The sequence below is a fragment of the Crinia signifera genome, chromosome 9 (assembly GCF_055691185.1).
Source record: "Crinia signifera chromosome 9, ASM5569118v1, whole genome shotgun sequence".
NCBI lineage: Eukaryota > Metazoa > Chordata > Amphibia > Anura > Myobatrachidae > Crinia > Crinia signifera.
In genome coordinates, this window is record NC_139225.1 from 44,696,940 (window position 1) to 44,716,805 (window position 19,866).

General features: G+C 43.0%; 1 protein-coding gene across 1 annotated transcript in view; it reads right to left on the bottom strand.

The window, feature by feature from the left end:
• Positions 1–18,686, bottom strand: part of LOC146035519 (coagulation factor VIII-like) — a 215,182-nt gene extending 196,496 nt beyond the window's left edge. Inside the window, exons 1-4 of the mRNA XM_083159025.1 lie at positions 18,499–18,686; positions 14,146–14,249; positions 8,867–8,989; positions 3,470–3,682 (exon numbers count right to left, since the gene is read on the bottom strand). Of these exons, the coding sequence (XP_083015151.1) occupies positions 3,470–3,682; positions 8,867–8,989; positions 14,146–14,249; positions 18,499–18,632 (574 nt within the window). The 5' untranslated portion in view covers positions 18,633–18,686. The remainder of the gene's footprint in view (positions 1–3,469; positions 3,683–8,866; positions 8,990–14,145; positions 14,250–18,498) is intronic.
• Between the last annotated feature and the right edge of the window lie 1,180 nt (positions 18,687–19,866).

A 19,866-nucleotide genomic window follows, 5' to 3' on the forward strand; every position in this document is an offset into this window, starting at 1 on the left:
CTGTACAACAGAGCTGGCTGCCCTCTCCCGGAAGGCAGCCAGCAAAAGTCGGCAAGTATGATTTATTTGCAGTTTCTTATATAGCGCAGCAGATTCCGTTGCATATACAAAAAAAAAATTTAATATATGCACCAGAATGAAGCCAGATTACATAATACCAGAAAAATAATATAAAGGCTTCATAAGTTTATATGAAAATATAAATACTGTTACAATTTTCTTTCACTCAAAATTATATAGAGAAAGCACAAACACCCACCCCCCTGGAGAGACCATTCTAGATTTAATACCCAAAAAAGGCTGAGACTAACAAATTATAATAAAGATCTCACTAGAGACATTAACACCAGTCTCCCAGGAATCCACCATAATATACTTCCCAGCAGAAGACAAGCTCTGAATTTTATACTATTCATCACACTACTTCTATTTTTTCTCATTTGGGCACTACAGTATGTATGTTAAATGTTGTATGTGGTTTTAACCTCTCATTTCACCATTACGATTCTTCCCCCTTGTTTCAATAAATAAAGAAATACAAGAGGGATCAAAAAAGGGGTGAGTAGAAATATAATACAGTGGTGCTTGTCTAATTGTGACCATATCTGATATTCCAGAATTAGGGTTCCCCCTTTTTGTGCCTTGGATTTACATTGGTGGTCAGTGCTGCCTATATATAATTTTAAATGTATGCATTCCTTTGGGGGGGAATGCAAAGGACTTACCACACAGCAGACATTAGGACCCAGGGCTGTGGAGAGGAACATGGGATCCCTCAATGATTGGCAGCTGCGGAGCGGGAAGAGATGAAGGAGGAGCTGACCATGGCGCGAGGGAGAGTGCTGAGTCGGGCATGGAGCAGAGATGGGCAAAGTGACTCACTAAAAAGCATGGTGATCATTTCATTACTCAGTGACAGGAACTAGTTCTTTTGAATGATTCTCTAGTTCACTAGCTCACTTTGAATAAAAAGAATAGTTATTTCAGTTTTGAGCGTAGTTTCGGTTTGCTTTATTTACATTTTGACTGATTTCATAATGTAAAGCAAATTTCGTATGTTAATCTCACAGGTGGTTATTTTCATTTATTTTTCTCTTTATTCTGACAATTTTTTGCAATACTGCTGAGCTCAGATTTGGTCTGGACTCTGCAGATCTGAATAAACTACATTGTCCTGACTCATGAGTCCTTGCAAGTAGTTCAGTAGTTCACTGAGTTATACAGATCACTGATTAGTTTAGCCATAATGAGTCAGTACCGTACCTCTAAGCTACCATGTGTGGCACTGCTGTGCTCACAGTGGCAAACGCAGGATTTTTGGAGGGGGGTTTCCAAATATAATCCAAAATCTCCCACGCTGCAGCGCATTGGAGTAAGTACAGGAGTCTGAGGGAGCAGTAACAGCCTTGAAAATTGGTCTTTTTATACACTGGATACTGTATGGAATACAGTATTAATATTTAAAAGTACAGCTGGTCTATAGTATAGTCTGTTTCAAACATTTAAATAAGATAAGTGATCAGGAAAAGATTAAACCTCTCATAATAAATAAGCACACAAACATAATAGAGCCAGTACTGCACTTTCTAAGCTTACAATCTCCCACTTCATGGTAAGGCTCCTGTCTCTTCCTGCTGGTAGCTGCTCTCTGGTCCATGCGATGTTTGAGGGCTCTGATCCACACATACAGTAAATGTGGTAGAAGAAGCTGGTACACTAGGCATGTGCAGCAGCTCTGCTCTGTCCCTTACACTGCATGATGTGGTGGCAGCTCTATTAATCATATTATATACCAGTGCTATTGTCATAATCTAAAGCACTTGCCAAGAGGAGGGGGATTTCCAGGCAACCAGAAACCCCCTCTACGTTTGCGTATGCTCAGGCATATGTATTGTATGGAGCTGGCCCTAAACTACATTGCTTGCTTTGATTAATTCTCCTAGTAGATTAGGTCACACAAAGTACACACTCCGAAACAGCCTAAGACACTGGACCTTATTCTAGTTCACTCTCAGAGGCAAATTCCTTCTCAAATGGACAAAACCATGTGCACTGCAGGGGGGGGGGGGGGGTAGATGTAACATGTGCAGAGAGAATTAGATTTGGGTGAGTTGTTTTGTTTCTGTGCAGGGAAAATTCGGACTGCTTTATTTCTACACTGCAATATAGATCTCACTTTGAAGAAAAACCCCACCCAAGTCTAATTCTATCTGCACATGTTATATCTGCCAAACCTGCAGTGCACATGGTTTTGTCCATTTGAGAAGGAATTTCCCTATGAGAGTGAACCAGAATAAGGCCCACAGTGCTGGGTGCTGCATGTTATACTGTACAATGTGCGTGCATCACTGCCCCCACCTGACACTAACCTCACTGAACGTCACAACCCCTGATCTACTGCAACAGCCAGTACCTCCCCGAAGAGCCATATCGAGTTATTATAATCTTTTACACTCCCCACTTGATTACTGAAAAGATTAACACTGGAATTATTTAATGTAAAAATACTTCCCCCATTTAACTTTGGAGATGTTAATGCGGGAGGAGTCTGTAAAAATGATATGTGCAATAACCTATTCTGATTTTTTTTACAATATATTTCATGGGACTAAATTATCACCTAAAAGAAGATTTAATATTGGCACCAATGGCAGACTTGTTTCACTGCATATGGCAATGTTGCATACAGGGATAGACTCTGTATTTTGGGGGCGAGATGTCCGAATTTGCCAATCCTAGCCAATAGTGGGGGTTTGCGCACATGTAAACCCCTTGAGCGAACGTCTTCGGCGAGTTTCACAGTCGCCGGGGCTTTCGCTCACTGATGGGCATGCAGGGGGCCAGCGAGTATACCTAACTCCTCCTTGCCCCCCTGACCCTCTTTCTCCTGCAGCCTAACCACCCCCCAAAACCTAACCCCCCCTCAGTCTAATCCTAACCCACCAGCTAGTACCAAACTATAAGTCCATAACCCACCACCTAAACCTGACCCCCTCCCCCTTGATGCCTAACCCTAGTGGCTAAACTTAAAAGGCATAAGCTATTGCTCCATGCATATTTATGTTCAGGATGCCGGCACTCAGGCTTCTGGAGACCGGCATCCTCACAACTGTCAGCATTCCAGCCCTGGATTCCTAGTGGTAGTAGGGATGCTGCCATCGGCATTGTGACTGCTCGCACCACGCCTGCCGGGATACTGGAGCCTGGACGCATCCCCCTGACAGAGTGGATAAAAACTGTACATTGTATCACACACCCAGCCATAAACTTAGCTATGTAATTTGCCCCACCTGTCTTTGTCCAATAGAGAAATATTTTGCTTTTGAGATCCTTACGGAATAACTCCATTATATGGTCTATCTTAATTTGATCTCACAGTATATGACCAGCACAAGAAATACATCAATTAAAAATACATCAATTCTTGAAGATACATATCTGTAGTGTAAATGGCACATATATATTTTACCTGGTTTACAGATGAGAATAGCACCCACCAATCCAGAATTTATATCATAAGAGGAATTACTGTGAGAGTAATAAGCAGTGCTTATACACAGGGGGTCAGACTCGGAGGGTCCATAATTTTCTGGAACTTGCCAAATATACGTATATTCTTTTCCGGGTGGAATGGCATCATCTGTCTTCTCCCATTTGCTTGTTTCGTCATCATATTCTGCACCTGACAAAAATAAAGAAGTAAAAATGTTTTTGGTACTTATGTAATATCTGGGCTCCCATTTACCTTATGAGACCGCGTCCGCTCGTCACGCTTCGGGCACGGTGGCTCGCTGCGCTCGCCACACTATATAAAATCAACTCCATGCGTAGTTGGATAGTAGGGGTATGAAAAAATGGGGTGCATTTAACATGGGAGCCCAGATAATACATAAGTACCAAGTTTGTTTTTGTTTATGGGTACGTATCATAAAACTTTAGCGTGCAAGAAGCCGGATGTAAGGAAGTCTGAGTTCGGTAGCTGTGCGGGATACCGGTAGAACTCGGATCTTTTAAATGGTTGCCCCCTTAATAAACTCTGTCCAAAGCTTCTAATACTGCCCATACACATCATGTGTTTTGGACTAAATCGCATCACATCTAGTTCAAAACGCATGTGATATGCTAAAGCTGCATGCGTTTTGAATTAGATGCAATGCAATCTGGTCCAAAAATCATGTTCTGCACAAAATTTTTGTACCTTGCGATATGATGTATGTGGAGCGCTAGGCATTGCAAAGTAACATAACACCATGTGTGGGCACCTTAAGCTATGTATAGTTATTATTTTCAACTAACTCATGCATGCACCTGGTGGGGATACAGGGCCAGATTCTCTAAGCTTAACAAGTGATAAAATGGAGAGTGATAAACAGCCAGCCAATCAGCTACCTGCCATGTCACAGACTGTGTTTGAAAAATGTCAGACAGGAGCTGATTGGCTGGCTGTTTATCACTCTCCATTTTATCACTTTTGAAGCTTAGAGAATCTGGCCCAATGTTATAATTCTGGTGATCAGGATGCCGGCTGCCGGAAACCAGAGAGTAGTCATTCTAAATGTAAAGTGGGAAGTTAAGAGGGCTAAGTATTAGGCTGCGCGGGAGAAGGGGAAGTTAGGGTTAGACTGCAGGGTGGGGGTGTTAGGTTTAGGCACTTACAAGATGGGGAGGGTTAGGCTGCGAGGTGGAGGGGTTTGGTTTAGCCACTAGCGGGGAGGGCTATGATCACTGTGGAAGGGTTAAGGGGGTAGGGCAAGAGTCTTCCCTCAGTGACGGAGCAACCGTCATCGTTCTCTGTATTCTCCCCTGTCGGCAATCTCCGGCATCTGTCTTCTGGCATCCCCACAGCTGGGATATTGTACAGTATGTTTCCATATGGTCTGTTATTGTATTTTTTATCTTAAGTACATAGGAGCATATACAATTATCACCATTCGGCGGTTCTGAGGCTCACCTATCCGGATGATCTGGTGGGCATAACCATTTTGGATCTTTCCAGTAGTTGGGCGCATGATTTATTTGCAGTAGGGATGCCAATCCCAGGGCATTATTTCAATTCTGGAATTCTGGATTGAAAAATACCCGATCCCGGGATTGGCTTCCCTAACACATGGAGGCGGCGGGAGGTCCGCACTAGCTCAGTCTAATCCCGAAATCCCGGGATTGGAACTCCAATCCTGGGATTGGCCACCCTGATTTGCAGATTTCTGCACCTGATTACTTCAGCAGCAGCCAGCGAAGCAGATCTGCAGCATTTGTCTGGGTGCTACCATCTTCCCAGGTCACATGGCAACACTGACCAATTCCAGTCTCAGCCACTGTCAGACAATAAGCAGACACAAGGAAATATAAAGGTGTTCATTCCAGGAACTAATGCCAGTGCAACACTATCCTTCAGCAGTGTCCTGAGCTCCCATCAGCTGATCTGAATCTATTTCAGTATTTCTTCAGTCTTTAGCTAAAGTCCAGTCAATACAGTTACTTCCCTGGATTTATAATTCTTCAATCTCTAGCTCCAGTCTGCTTATTCAATTTTCTCCTTTCAGATGATATTTCGGTACTTGTTTCCTAGCACGGCGCAAGCGATAAAAATTGTATCCATCGGGTCCTAAAAAATCGCGTTGATCGCATCGCATGCAACCAAATCACATGCGATGCGATCAACGCGATTTTTACATTGGAACCAATGTAAATTGGTCCCTGAGACCCGATTTTACATTGGCCCCAATGTTAAATGCCCCCCAGACCCCAATTTTCATTGTATCCCCAACCTGATGGGTCAAATGCCCCTCCCATTGTTAACATCACCCCACGATTAACGCCAACCCGAAGCGTGGCGAGCGCAGCGGGCCCACGAGGGGCGGCGGTACGCATCCTCTGACCTTTTCATACCCCCACTATCCATGTCAGCGTGGAGTGGATGTTATATAGTGTGGCGAGCACAGCGAGCCACCGAGCCCGAAGCATGGCCAGCGCAGCGAGCCCCGCGAGGGGACATGCATAACTTTACAGGTATTATGCGTATTATGCGTCCCTCGCCACGCTTCGTGCTCGTTGGCTCGATGCGGTCGCCACACTATATAAAATCAACTCCACGCCGACATGGATAGTGGGGGCATGAAAAGGTTGGAGGACGCGTACCGCCGCCCCCTGCGCTCGCCACGCTTCAGGTTGGCATTCATCGTGGTGTGGCGTTAACAATGGGGGGGGGGGGTGGGGGGCATTTTACATACAAATTACCCATCAGGAAGGTATACAATCAAAAATCGGGTCCATTGGGCCATTTAACATTGTACCCTATGTAAAATCGGGTCCATCGGATCGGTCGCATTGTATGCCATTATAATGGCATACAATGGACCCGATTTTACATAGGAATTTAACATTGAATACAATGCATTCAATGTTAAATCGCGTCGGTCGCATCGTACACATTAAAGTTAAGGCATGCGATGGACGCGATTTTTTAATTGTCGGGGAAAAGGCAAAAAATAGCCCAAAAATTGTGTCGGTCGCATCCATCGCATACATTAACTTAAGGTAAATCATATTAAATCATATTTTCAACCAGTTCAACGTAGTTTGCTGCCTTCTTATATCCCAAAAAGTTTTGTGCTATCAGAAGAAAATCGTTCCAAGCTGTTTTCTCATCACCTGTTAAGATACTATCCAAATCTTTATATTTGAAGAGATATCGTATTTGTGGTCTGCAATGCGTGACCACAGCATTGATCTACGATTTAGTTCATCGCTAAGGATCTTCAAAACTTGAACTAATAAAAAATTTGGTTGTGTTTATGTAGGATACTTTTTGGCTGTTGCCTAGTGTTATCGCATAGGCCGCAATGCACGTGCACGGCACTGTCCAGCGATTAAAATCCTGGTAATTTTTCTATTCACACGCTACTCACAAGGTGATTTACAGGAAGCAGCCTTCTGGGGGTTGTAACCGGCCGTCTAGTGGGAGTGCCAAGAAAAACACAGGCGTGCCACAACAAATGTTACGTGTGCCTAGGAAAATGCAGGCGTGTCCAGGGGTACTCTGATTCTGCAATCAGTGGTGACCAGTGGGGAAATAATTCGAGGGTGAGCTGTTTATGAAACATTTGCACGGCTGCAATGTCTTTGCAGCCATACACATCTATTTGCATGGTGTGCACATTAACTTGCAGGGTGGGATTTCATGGGCGTCTCCTAGTATGACTCGGCACACCAATATAATCTAACTGTATGCCCACTTGAATGGTATACAAGTATGAACAAGCTGGTTAAAAAAAAAAACATGAAAAACTCTTCCCACGTCGACTTTTGGTTGTGTCAATCTTTTGACCATGTCGACCGTTTTCATGTGTTGGCCTTCTTACTGTCGACCTAAGGAGTTCGGAGGACAGTGTCTTCGTATCCTGATTCCAGTTGCAGGGTGCTTACTAGTTCATACCTCCCAATATTTTGCCTCACGGTCATGTGACTCTCGCGAAGGGACATGACTTTATGAAAAAGATGGCATAGCTTTGCATAAATGTCCATGATCGCGAAGCCAAGCTCCAATTTGCGGTTGGGGAGCATGGCCAGAGTGGTGAGAGATGCTGGCCATGCCCCCAGCCCCTCTCTCATAGTGAATAGACTGTGTGAATATTGAGTTTCAGACGGGAATCCCAACTGCCCCCTCCCCCCACCGTGGGACAATCTCCAAAAAACGGGACTGTCCCGTGGAAAATGGGATAGTTGGGAGGTATGCTAGTTGCCAAACATTTACACAACAAGAATGACCACAGTAAATGGGCATACACACGGGCCGACCCATCTTTCATGCTGAGCAACAGGCTTAAGTATAATCGCTCAATGGGGTACTCCCACGATGCACCCCGCAATGCTGTGGAGGTGGGGGAAAGAGGGGAGGAGGATAAAGAAAATCTAGGTGCAGAGAGAGAGAGAGAGAGAGAGAGATTAGGGACTAACATGGAGAGGAGGGAGAGAGAGGATTGAGAGAAAGAGAGGGGCAAGGGGGAAAATAGAACAGGAGAGATACAAATAGAGAAGAGAGGGGGAGGGGCAAGATAGGAATGAGGGTTGAGAGGGTGAAAAGGGAGGGAGAAAGGTGAGGGAAGGGGAGAGAGAGAGAGGGGAGGGATGGAGGGAAGAGAGGGGGAGAGAGAGGTGGGAGAGAGAGGGGAGGGAGATGAAAAGAGAGGGAAGAGGGAAAGAGGAGGGAGTGAGGTTTTGTTATTCATTTGCAGGACTGAATATGGGACACAAATAGGGGGTGCTCTTAGCGCGATAGTACAAAATTGAGCATGAGGTATGTATTCTTGATTGATCTAAAGCCATCAGGAGCTGACCAGCCACACATATTAATGCTTTGGCCTGGGGAACTTGAATAAAAAGTCCAATTTTGTCCCCCATATTTTGGGAACCAGGACCAGCGCTTGAGCCTGGTGGCTGGGGGGGGGGGGGGGGGCATGCTGTTTTTTTTTTTTTTTTTTAACGGAAAAAGCACATTACATGTGTCTAAAAAAAAAAAAATCAAACATGTGCATTAATTCTCACACTTTCATGACCAAAACTTACGCCAAATCGCATGCAATTTCCATTTCTACCCAAAAAAAATCGCATTCTATTAGATTTGCGAATTAGTCACATTTTTAAACATGCAACGTGGTGCGATTTCAGAACCTTACTTAAAAGCTCATCCTATTACTGTACATGTCACTCATTGAGTCAAAATTCAGTTTTCAGCGGTTTTATAGTATTTCTGTCATACATCACAATTTTATATTAATTTATTTTCATAAGCTATCCAGGTAAGGAATACAAATATAAGTATAGTGGTTGAAGAAATGTAATGATCTTAGTAATACATTTTTCTCACCTTCTGACCTTTTTCCATATGATATCCCAATGCCATGGAGACTGTACGGAATACTGGCACTATTCTTGAAGTGAATGACAACTGAATCCAGTGTTTCAACACGAATTGTTGGACCCAAAAGACCTAGATGAAAAAATGTTAAAACTGTATGAATAGGATAATGCTACAAATGAGGCCTATATAAAGTATCACTTGTGTAATATGTAAGCATACAATTGTAATATAAAATGTTCATAATATCAAAACACAGTATAGCTTGTTCATATTTATAAACTGTGAACAGTTTACACAGCGGACGATTATAGATACACTGCGCATGTGTAGCCACAATGCGCGTCTGTGGCGCTAGCCAGCTATGTAAGCCTGCTACTTTTTTTGATCAGTGTCTGTTGGAAAGGATATTGACAGGAAGTAGGCATCTGGGGGTGGTAACTGGCCATTTCATGGGAGTGCCAAGAAAAACGCCAACATGGCAGAAAAAACACTGGGAGTGTCAGAAAAAATACAGGTGTGCCCAGGCTTTTTAGGGCAGGGTGTGTGACATCAGCAACAACCCGATAATGCCTGTTTTCATCACAGCTGACGAGTAAGTCTCTGCCCACTCTGGGCCTGTAATGACTGGTACACAGTGAAAAAAAAATCACTCGATGGTACAGTCGTACACATAAATTCACACAGCGATCACATTCATTTGAAATGGCAGAGTGGCAATTACCTGAACACAGGCCACTGCCAATTTGCAGCCGTGCGATCAGGTCTCAGTCGGCACCCAGATTCAGAGTTGGACTGAATTCAGTAATATTTGTGCAGTTGAGCAATTATCTCAGTCAGGCCTTATGTGAAAACATCCCCTTGCATGCGGCCGCAGGGGAAAGAATTCATTCGATGGTCGCTGACCATCAAATGATTTTTCTCCCCTTCGGAAATATAAGTCAGTGTAAACTGACTTTTATTTCCACCGCTGATCGCCAGAAAGGGGTTGGGTGCTGAGGTCATGTGACATCTGCCGCACACCCTGAGCAGGCATCGCCCCCCTGCGTTCCAAGGGGAAGTACGCATTTTTAAAACTTGACTGTCGACCTTCCCATTGTCGACCTAATGCTTATGTCGACCTTCCAACCCTGTCGACCAATTTCAGGTGTCGACCTAAGGCCTGTCCACCTTCAGTGGTCAATCAACCAGGGATCCAGATTATACATCACAGGAAGTCAACCTCTCTTCTGCTGTAGGGACTTTCTCACACAAACTCTTTATCCATGCAGGGGCTTCTTGCTGTGGGGGGCACTCCCCCTCTTGTACATAAACAGGGGTGCCTCCTAGGGCATCCCTGGGCTTACCCCAGCTAATCAATTTGTGGGCTCATGGCAGTGCTATGCAACCCCCTTTACTGCCAGGGTACCGTGGGACCTCCCTCATCCCATCCTGGAGTCGAAGAAAAAAATGTCCACCTCTTACCTCGTGGATGCCGGGAGTGGGGCCAATTGATAGGCTATGTCCCCTTTCACACTCAGCCACGCCCCCCCCCCCCCCCCTTAATGCAGCTTCTCCCTACCCTCCCAGTAATTGACAGGTGATGTTACCAGAGGCAGGGCTAATCATGGCACTGCAGGGAGGCAGATCCTAACCAGGGGGCAGAGCTAAATCCCTGGATTTCTGGGTATTACATTTTCTCTCTCTCTCTCTTTCTCTCTCTCTGATACCCTCTCAGCCTCTGACACTGTCCTCTCTCTCTCACATGACACACTCTCTTTCTCTGACACTGTTTCTCTTCCTTTCCCTCTTTTTCCTCTTACACTGTCTCTTATCTCCCTCTTTTGCTCTCACTCTTTCTCTCTCCCTGACACGGTCTATCTCTCTGCCTGTCTCTCTCCCTCTCCCTTACACCCTCTCTGTATCTTCCTGGCACTATCTTGTTTCCCTCCCCTTCTCATTTGCTCCTCCCCTCTCATACCTTTTTCTCTCTTTTTCCCTGACACCTTACTCTCTCCCACTCCTTTTGCTCGCATTCCCTCGTTTTCCATGAAATCTTCTCTTTACCCACTCACTGACCCACCTCCATAAATGTCTCCCTCTCTTTCTTGCTTCTATCTCATCCTCTCTGTCTCCCCTCAACTCTCTCTTTGTCGCTCACTACCCTCACTCTCCCTTTTTTCATGGCAACCTTAGGCCAAAAGCTTCCTGTTGAGAAATTTCGAATAAAATATGCACACTGGCCCTTTCTGTCCGATTACCCCCAGACCACACGCCCTGGTCTCAGTCTGTATGGGGGCACCAAACTGTGATTATATTATGCCCCCCCCTAATCTAAAATAATAATGTGCCAAGCGCAGTGAGGCACCGTGCCCAAAGCATGGGGAGTGCAGCAAGACAAATCCATATAAACCTACGACATCAAAAAAACTAAAAAAAAACTCATGTCAACATTTTTCATGTCGACATTATGCATGTATTGACATTTGAAATGTTGACCTAATGTATGTCTACCTTTTTTATTTGTTGACCTATTGCCTGTAGACCAATAGTGGTTGACCTAAATCTTGTTGACCTAACAATCCATACCACTTCCATGTAGCTCTGGGCAGCAACCCTCTCAAGCAGAATGATAACCACAGATGTAATTTGATGGTATAATTATCAAGTTTGTCTCTGATGCCGCTGCTTCCAGGCTTCATTCCACTTCATTAGGATCATGGGTCACATGTAGTTACACTAAGCGCTCTCTTTGTTTGTTGGGAGGCTTGGCACCTAGCAACAGCTGGTGGGTTAGGTGGTCAAGGCTCCCGATGGTGCAGGAAAGGTAAAGTGAAAAATTTACCTTACCTTTCCCACGACTTTAGGGAGTGGGTCCGGAGCGCCAAGCGCACGCACATTGCGCATTCTTCCTTGAGTCCCGGATCCCACCCCCTAGATCAATTTTTTCTTCAGCGCTGACAGGATGGAGGACTCTGTGTCTGTCTCTGCAACAGACACGACACACTATACCAGTCCCATCCCACAATAAATTATTCAAAATGCCTAAAAAGGAGTTATATTCAGGAGTCTGGGGACAGTTCCTCCTCAGAGGAATTCATTATAAAATGGAAAAAGAGCTTAGTCCCTGTCTGCTCTGAGGAGAGCAGGGACAACTCCCAGTTTCACAGTCAGCAGCAGTCTCCCTCAGTCTTTCCTTAGATAAAGGCGAGGAAACATACCACAAAAGAGAAACATTCAGACAATGTTTCTCACAGAGACGCCCGCATGGGAGAACACGTCCCTTTCCTAGACATACCACCATCTCCTGCCCACGGCCGGCACAAATACTCTGCCTTTGAACGGCAGCATTTGGAGTCCAGCACGCAGCACTCGCTGCCTCGCCCTCACAATTACAGTGAGCCAGTAACCCTTCCTGTAAGACTGGGAGAGGGAGGAGGTCACTAGAACATCCGCATCCTCTAAAAAGAGGCGAGTACAGTGACCTGCAGATGGGCAGGGTACAATTGGTGGGAAGAATGCCACCAAATAAATGATATACCTCTCATTGTGCACTTAAGGAGTGCTGAGAGGTTTATAATTTTTCCCAATTAGCATATAGAACCGCTCTGGTAAAAGAGAATGAGATGGTTTTAAGAATCCATACCGGTATACCTGATATACTATACCGGCCCTATTTGCTCTGGAAATTGGCCAGGCACTTAGCTTGCTAATTGGGGAAAGAACCCAAAGTAACGCTACTGATAAGCTTCTGAGGAAGATACAGCTGAAAGTGTCAGACACAGCGGGAACTCTACTTTTTTGTCCTAGATAAAGTTGAAAAAGAAAAGTGTGGTGGTTCCTTAGTATCCTTAAGGGCATCTAAGAATGCTCTTCTAAAGGCTATAAGCAGAGTCACTTTAATGATTGGCCAAACTTTTTATTTCATATGGCTCGCAAGAGCAGGTCTAAGCCCGTAGAGATACTTAACCTAGTAGATGCAGACCTGTTTGGCCCTGAATTCCTCAGCAAGGTTAAGATATGCTATAAGGCCCGTAGGTCCTTTTCGGATCTCAAAGGTCCTCAATCCTCCAAAAGACCCTTTTCCCAGGAGGGTTGAGCTGCATAATAAACCTACTGGAACTGAGGTCAACTAAACTAGCATTACACTACCACACTCAGGGAATATCAAGACAGAATGGGAAGCAACAAATCTCTCCATCTCTGTCTAGAAGCAATAGATTTGGAATTGGGCTGTCCAGAGGAACATTCTCCTCTCAGCCGTTTATATACCGGGGAGTTAAACGGCAGACTCTTTATCCTGAGAACACCTCACTCTAGACAGAGTATGCCTCAGACCAGAGGTTTTCCAGAACATTACAAAAACTTTTGGAATTCCAGGGCTAGACCTCTTTGCGACTCCATGCACAGGTTACAACCTCCTCGCTGCCCTTACAGCACTCCTTTGGCCTAAAAACTATATTGTGAGCTGAGAGGTGTTCAGAACATACCAGAAATTAGCGGAAATTAATGTTATTGAGGTTAGTAGTACTGTGGGAACAAAATAAACCCTAATTCTGTCATTTTAGTTTTTTTTTATGATTTTATCAGAAAAAAAAATACAGATCCAAAAGCAAAACCCGGAAGGGTGGAATTGGCAAAACCAATCCAGATCCAAAACACTAAACCCGACAAATGTCTGGTGCACACCCTAGTTTTGATAAGTGCCTCTGCCTCCTTCCTCCCTTTGTACACCTATTATCTTCCCTTCCCATATGTACCACTGCTTACCATACCCATGAATGCCCCTGACCACTGCCTCCCCAATTGTGCTTCTGACCCCCCCTCCCCATAAGTGCTTCTGTCTCCTATCTTCCCTTGTTATACGTGCCTCTGACTCCCCATGTGTACCTCTCAACCCCCCTGCATATGCTGCTCTGACCCCCTCTCCCTATATGTAACACCATCATCCTTACTGTGCCTTTTGCCCCTCACCAAGGCAAGTGGCTGCTGAATAGAAATAACAAGGAGATTAATCTATGACAAAAGGGAGCCAAACAGTGATGATTTTAATGAAGCAAGTAAAATAAACAAAAATACAAGTCTGTAATACAGTAATTGAGTGGGGGAAAAAACAGATACTGTAGATACTGGCAAACTTTGGCGTCATACAAACTTTTATTACTATAATAAAGCGTACTACAATAGGCAACAACCAAGCCACTTGTTGAGACTTTAGAACAGAAATAAAAAGTTTGCATATGCTGTTCATAGGCTCTTAGACTACTGTATACTGATTTACACAAATGTTTTATTTGACTCTCTCTCACCTGTCCAGTTTTGCTGTGGTTTGATCTTTCTGAAAGTGGCATCAGTGTATTCAACGTATAATGCCTTTTTGTATATTTGAGAATCAGATGACCTTAAATCTTCCCTTAAACATAAAGTATACTGTAAGCAGATGTAATTTCAAGAAACAGACTTCACATAACATGTTTTAAGATAATGTACAGTATGTCACTTATAATAGAACATCAATTAAACAAGCTGCAGTCTGTAATTCTGTGTTTTATAATGGCAACAAACTGCTCTGTCTATATTATATAGAATGAATACTAGTATGCATATTGGTGCTAGAGAGGATGATGATTGTGTCAGAATAACAGCATAATAACTAGAGGACCTTTGGACTTTTACAATAATTGAACTGGGCCTGAACAACCTATTTACACTATATACGCTCCAGGTATTCCCCACTTTTTATTCCCAATGGAGTGTAATCTATCTCTGCCTTAAAAGAGAAAAAGGAAAGCAGCGCTAACCGATAATAAATTAATCAACAATTAAAACCAATAAAAACCATTTGGAGATTGGACTGATTTTACATTAAAATAAGTACATTTTATTAATACAATGAGTGACCGTTTTGGGGAAATGCTGGTAGTATGATACAAGCAAAGCCTCACATGGGAAAGAAATTAACTGTCCGTTCCTAGTATGCCTCGAAAATGACCACATAAAGTGCAAATGCAAAGAATAAATTGGTATTACCGTCCACCTATTGGTTGGAGACCGTGGTGTATCTTATTTCTCCCAGGGACTCAAGGCCTGAATGTGTTGGGCCGAGTCACAATCCTAAAGTAGGGGAGTACATACTGCAGCTGCGGTCAAATTGGTGGTTCTGAAGTCCTTGTGGTGCGAATGGCAAGGTCCAAATATTGTGCAAATGGTAGGGTCCAAATGTTTGAGGTTGGTCCGGATCAGTCCATAAGAGTGCAAGTGGGCAGGGAAACTAGCGCGTTTCACCGTCCAGCGGCTTTATCATAACCTTTGATAAAGCCGCTGATAATAAAATGTACTTATTTTACTATAAAATCAGTCCAATCTCCATACGTTTTTTATTGGTTTTAATTGTTGATTAATTTATTATCGGTTAGCGCTGCTTCCTTTTTCTTTTTTGGCTATACCTAGTTCAGGCCTGACCTGACACCTCTAGCAGCTGCAAATGATTCAGCCCAAGTCAAAGCGCCACCCCCCCCCCCCCTTAAAGGGGAATACACAACTTTTCTATCTCTGCCTTAAACCACAATTTTTAGATTTCTGTGAGAAGAGGTCCTTAGCTCTGAAACGTCAAGCCTGTCAAAACAGGATTCTATCTCATGGGCCTTACACGTAGCTTGAATATAGATGCATATGGGTCCCACTAATTAAAAAATGCAGATACCATTTCTTGTAAGAAAGGCGTCCTGTCCAGTTTTACATTATGGTAGAGTGTTTACCATCAACATCTCAGTACAGGAGACTAATGCGGTAAAATCCCCGCTATCAGTGTTTTTACCGCATTTCGATATGCAGGAAAATCAGCACGGCGGGTTTTTGCTGCAGAGGGTATTTCCAGCATAAAAGCCTATGGGCTTCTTATGGCAACACCTGCTGCACTGTACGGACCCCCTCCACCCCACCCCCCATCCCTCTCCTGAGCTGCTTCCTGGACCAGTGACCTAGCCCCTACATCCCCTTCCAGATGCAGGGAGGAGCAGGTAGTGTCCCTGGGTGAAGCAGCAGCAGCCGACCGGGCAAGGGAGGGAGGGGGAGCCGCGGGGGACCCACTGCACATCGCTGAGTGCATCGCAAAGGTTTGTAATAATTATGTTAGAGCATATACGTTATCTATATGGTCGCCAGCGATGTGCAGCGAAGTGGGGCCATGGATATTAGTGCAAAAGGAGGTCATTCTAGTTCATTCGGACGGGGTGAATTCGTCCCGTTCCAATGGTTGGTGGACTGCACATGAACATGGTCTTTTGTGTGCAAACGGTGACCATCGAATGATTTCTCCAGCAGTGGGACATGCATTTATAACACATCACATACACTTGCATGGTTGCAAGGAGATATGGCGGCGGGGAGGGGGGGGGGGGGAGGCGCTTCAGCAGGGCAACGGGGCGGGCCCTCTGGGACTCTGTAAGCAGCTTTCCAAATCAACCAGAATGATGGCCTAACTACACAGAACAAGATATCTTTTTATTAAACTAAATGAAATTAAAGTAAATAATTCTACCTTATCAATCTCTTTTTATTTAATGCAGCGTTTACCAAATTCCCTAACAGTTCATGTTTTCCAGGTCACCCCGCAGGTGCACTGTATATCACTGTATATCACCAACTGACACATTTTAAAATTCCACAGGCGACCTGGAAAAAGTGACCTGTTAAGGGTCCTCGAGAACAGTGTTTGAGAACCACTGATATAATATAACATGCCTTCCCTGTTTATTGATAAGGTTAAGTGTCAGTTAATTATCTAGGGTTGTCAGATAATTATCTAGGGATTTATGTCTTTCTTGTAGGTGTCCTAATCTAGCACTTCAAATTCAAACTGAGACCTTATTAAAACTGAAATATACAACGGTAATTATAGTTGTTGCACATACAAATATGTGGAATACATACGGATGACTGACAAAAAAGATGCAAGCGATCAGAAGGTCGAGAGCGAATTTGACAGCAGATAAGAACCACTTGGCCCATCTAGTCTGCCCCTTTTTTAAACAGGTTACCTCAAACCATATTTGATCCTTATGTTTTTGGAAGAATATCAATATGCCTATACCAAGCATGTTTAAATTGTACTACTGTATTTGTCTCTACCACCTCTGATGGGACTCTACCACCTCTGATGGGAGGCTATTCCACTTATCTACTACTCCTTCTGTGAAGTAATTATTCCTCAAATTTCCCCTAAATCTTCCTCCCTATAGTTTCAGTGCATGTCCTCGTGTTCTGCTGCTCCTCTTCCTGTGAAGAATGTCTCCTACCTGTACCTTGTTAAAACCCTTGATATATTTGAAAGTCTCTATCATGTCCCCCCTTTCCCTTCTCTGCTCTAAAGTATACATATTAAGATCTTTTAGTCTTTCCTGGTACGTTTTGTGATGTAGTCCATGCCATGCTCCATTTTCGTTGCCCTTCTTTGTACAGTCTCTAATGTATTTATATCCTTCTGGAGATTTGGCCTCCAGAACTGAACAAAGTACTCTAAATGAGGTCGTACCAATGACCTATACAGTGGCATTATTACTTCTTTCTACTGCTGATGACTCTCCCTATGCAACCAAGCATCTGACTTGCCTTCTTCCATTGCTTTGTTACATTGCCTACCTGCCTTTAAGACCCCTGAAATAGTGACACCTAGATCCCGCTCTTCCTCAGTAGTTTCCATTATAGTGCCATTTATACTATATATAGTCTTTGGATTTTTGAGACCCAAGTGCATGATTTTGCATTAAACTGTAGTTGCCATGCTCTTGACCATTCCTCTAATCTACCTAGATATCAGTCATTTGTTTTACCCCTCCTGGTGTGTCTACCCTGTTGCATACCTTTGTGTCATCTGCAAATAGGCACATTTTACCCTCAATTCCATTTGCAATATCACCAATAAAGATATTAAAAAGCACCGGTCCAAGTACAGATCCCTGGTGTACTCCACTTGTAACGTTTCCCTCCTTTGACTGTCTTCTTGCCATGATTCGGTATTGATATCTAGACTGTTGGCATCCCAACCAACTAACTGCATGCCGCATATATACCTTCTTTTAATCCATTCATTAATTTATTTACATGTGCTGCTTCTCAGTAGGCTTTTATCTAATATTTTTAAGTGTTTTTAACAGCTTACCTCAACTGCATAAGTAAAATAAAAATGTTCATAGCCTAAGTCACTACTCTTCATTTATTATTGCGTAAAAAGCAAAAACTAGCAACATTGTTGTTCCCAATGGGATATTTCAGAATGAATATATTATTGAATATTTTGTATTTTTTAATTCATATTTTTTTTAAGCTAACAGAATAAGTTAATACAAGCATTTTGCTCCGTGCAAAAATGCTTTTCTATTAAAGTTCAAGACAAGTTTAAGTTTTATACGATATTATTTAACCTAATAGAATTAAGGTGATATACATCTTTTTTTATTCTAATGGTGCTGTACATTTTTTTTTTATAAATTCATAGCTAGTAATAATGACATCATCTGGAGTACCAAACATATAAAGCATCTTTAACAATTAATGATTTCCACTGTGAGAACACCTGAAAAAGCAGAACACAAAAGATTTGGTGCTAGCACTAATTAGTGACACCAAACAAGACATATCAAACAAGGTGCAGTGACATTTACCTTTGGGCTGAAGAAAATACACTGCTATCCTTGTAATTCCATAACTGTTCCACAGCTGCAATGTAAAATTTCCTTGTGATGCTCTCACACGTGTGTAAAAAAAGTGACAGCAGAACAAAAGTCAATGGCCTCATTTTGTTTATAAGTAGTCGGAGAAAGACTGTGCCTACTCTGCAAGTCCCTCTATGCTGTGCTCACAAGACGATATACTTCCCTGAATTTTCCTTTTGCAATAACTGAAAAGGAAGGAAATATAACAGGAAACCAAGGGTGTGGCATTGCATTTTGATGGCTTTCTGTGCTGTAAGTGGCATTGCTTATCTTCAAAATTGACATTGCCAATGAATTCATGGAATTTGTGAGTAAGACAATGAATGGAGTTCAGATATGAATTATGTATGTTTAAATCCATTACTGACCCAATAATTCAGTGAATCTGACCAGTTTCCAAATGTTAGTCAATGTAACAAAGTTTTTGCATGACAATAACGTAGGTCGTTCTCTTTCAGTTTGGAATACTTTATAAGGTAACATAGCCAGCAAAGCCAAAAATGCAATTTATTGCCAAATTGATTTCTTCAAGAACATACCTAGGAGTCCAAATAGACAGCAAACTGGGATGTAGTGCCCATTGTAATGTAGCTCCAAAAAAGGCCAACAAAATTCTGGCATGTATTAAGAGGGGAATGGAAACTAGGGACTCGAGGGTAATTATGCCACTATATAAAGCATTGATGAGACCTCACCTCGAGTACGGAGTACAGTTCTGGGCCCCACACTATAAAAAGGACATCATAGATTTAGAAAAAGTCCAAAGGCGAGCAACAAAGCTTATTAAGGGAATGGAGAATTTAAGCTACGGGGAGAGATTAAGCAATTTGGGACTATTTACATTGAAAAAGAGACGTTTAAGGGGGGACATGCTCAACATGTACAAGTATATCAAGGGCCAATATAAGGAACTGTCACACACCCTCTTTTCTACTAGAAAGGAATCTAGGACACGAGGGCATGAGTATAGATTAGATGAAAAAAGATCTAATTCAGCTAGTAGAAAGAATTTCTTTACGGTCAGAACAGTCAAACTCTGGAACTCTCTTCCCAGAGAGGTGGTAACGGCTGGCTCATTAAATGCGTTCAAGGCAAAGTTGGACAAACATTTACTGGAGAAAAACATCCATGGGTACAAATAAGAAATATAATCTGTCTGTAAAATATTAGAACCTACCAAATCAGCAATGGATATCTATACCAGGTTGAACTAGATGGACGCAAGTCTTTTTTCAGCCTTACCTACTATGTAACTATGTAACATTGTGCAGCCCTAATGAATTGGTTATCATTGGTCATCTGAGCAGGACTCTGTAA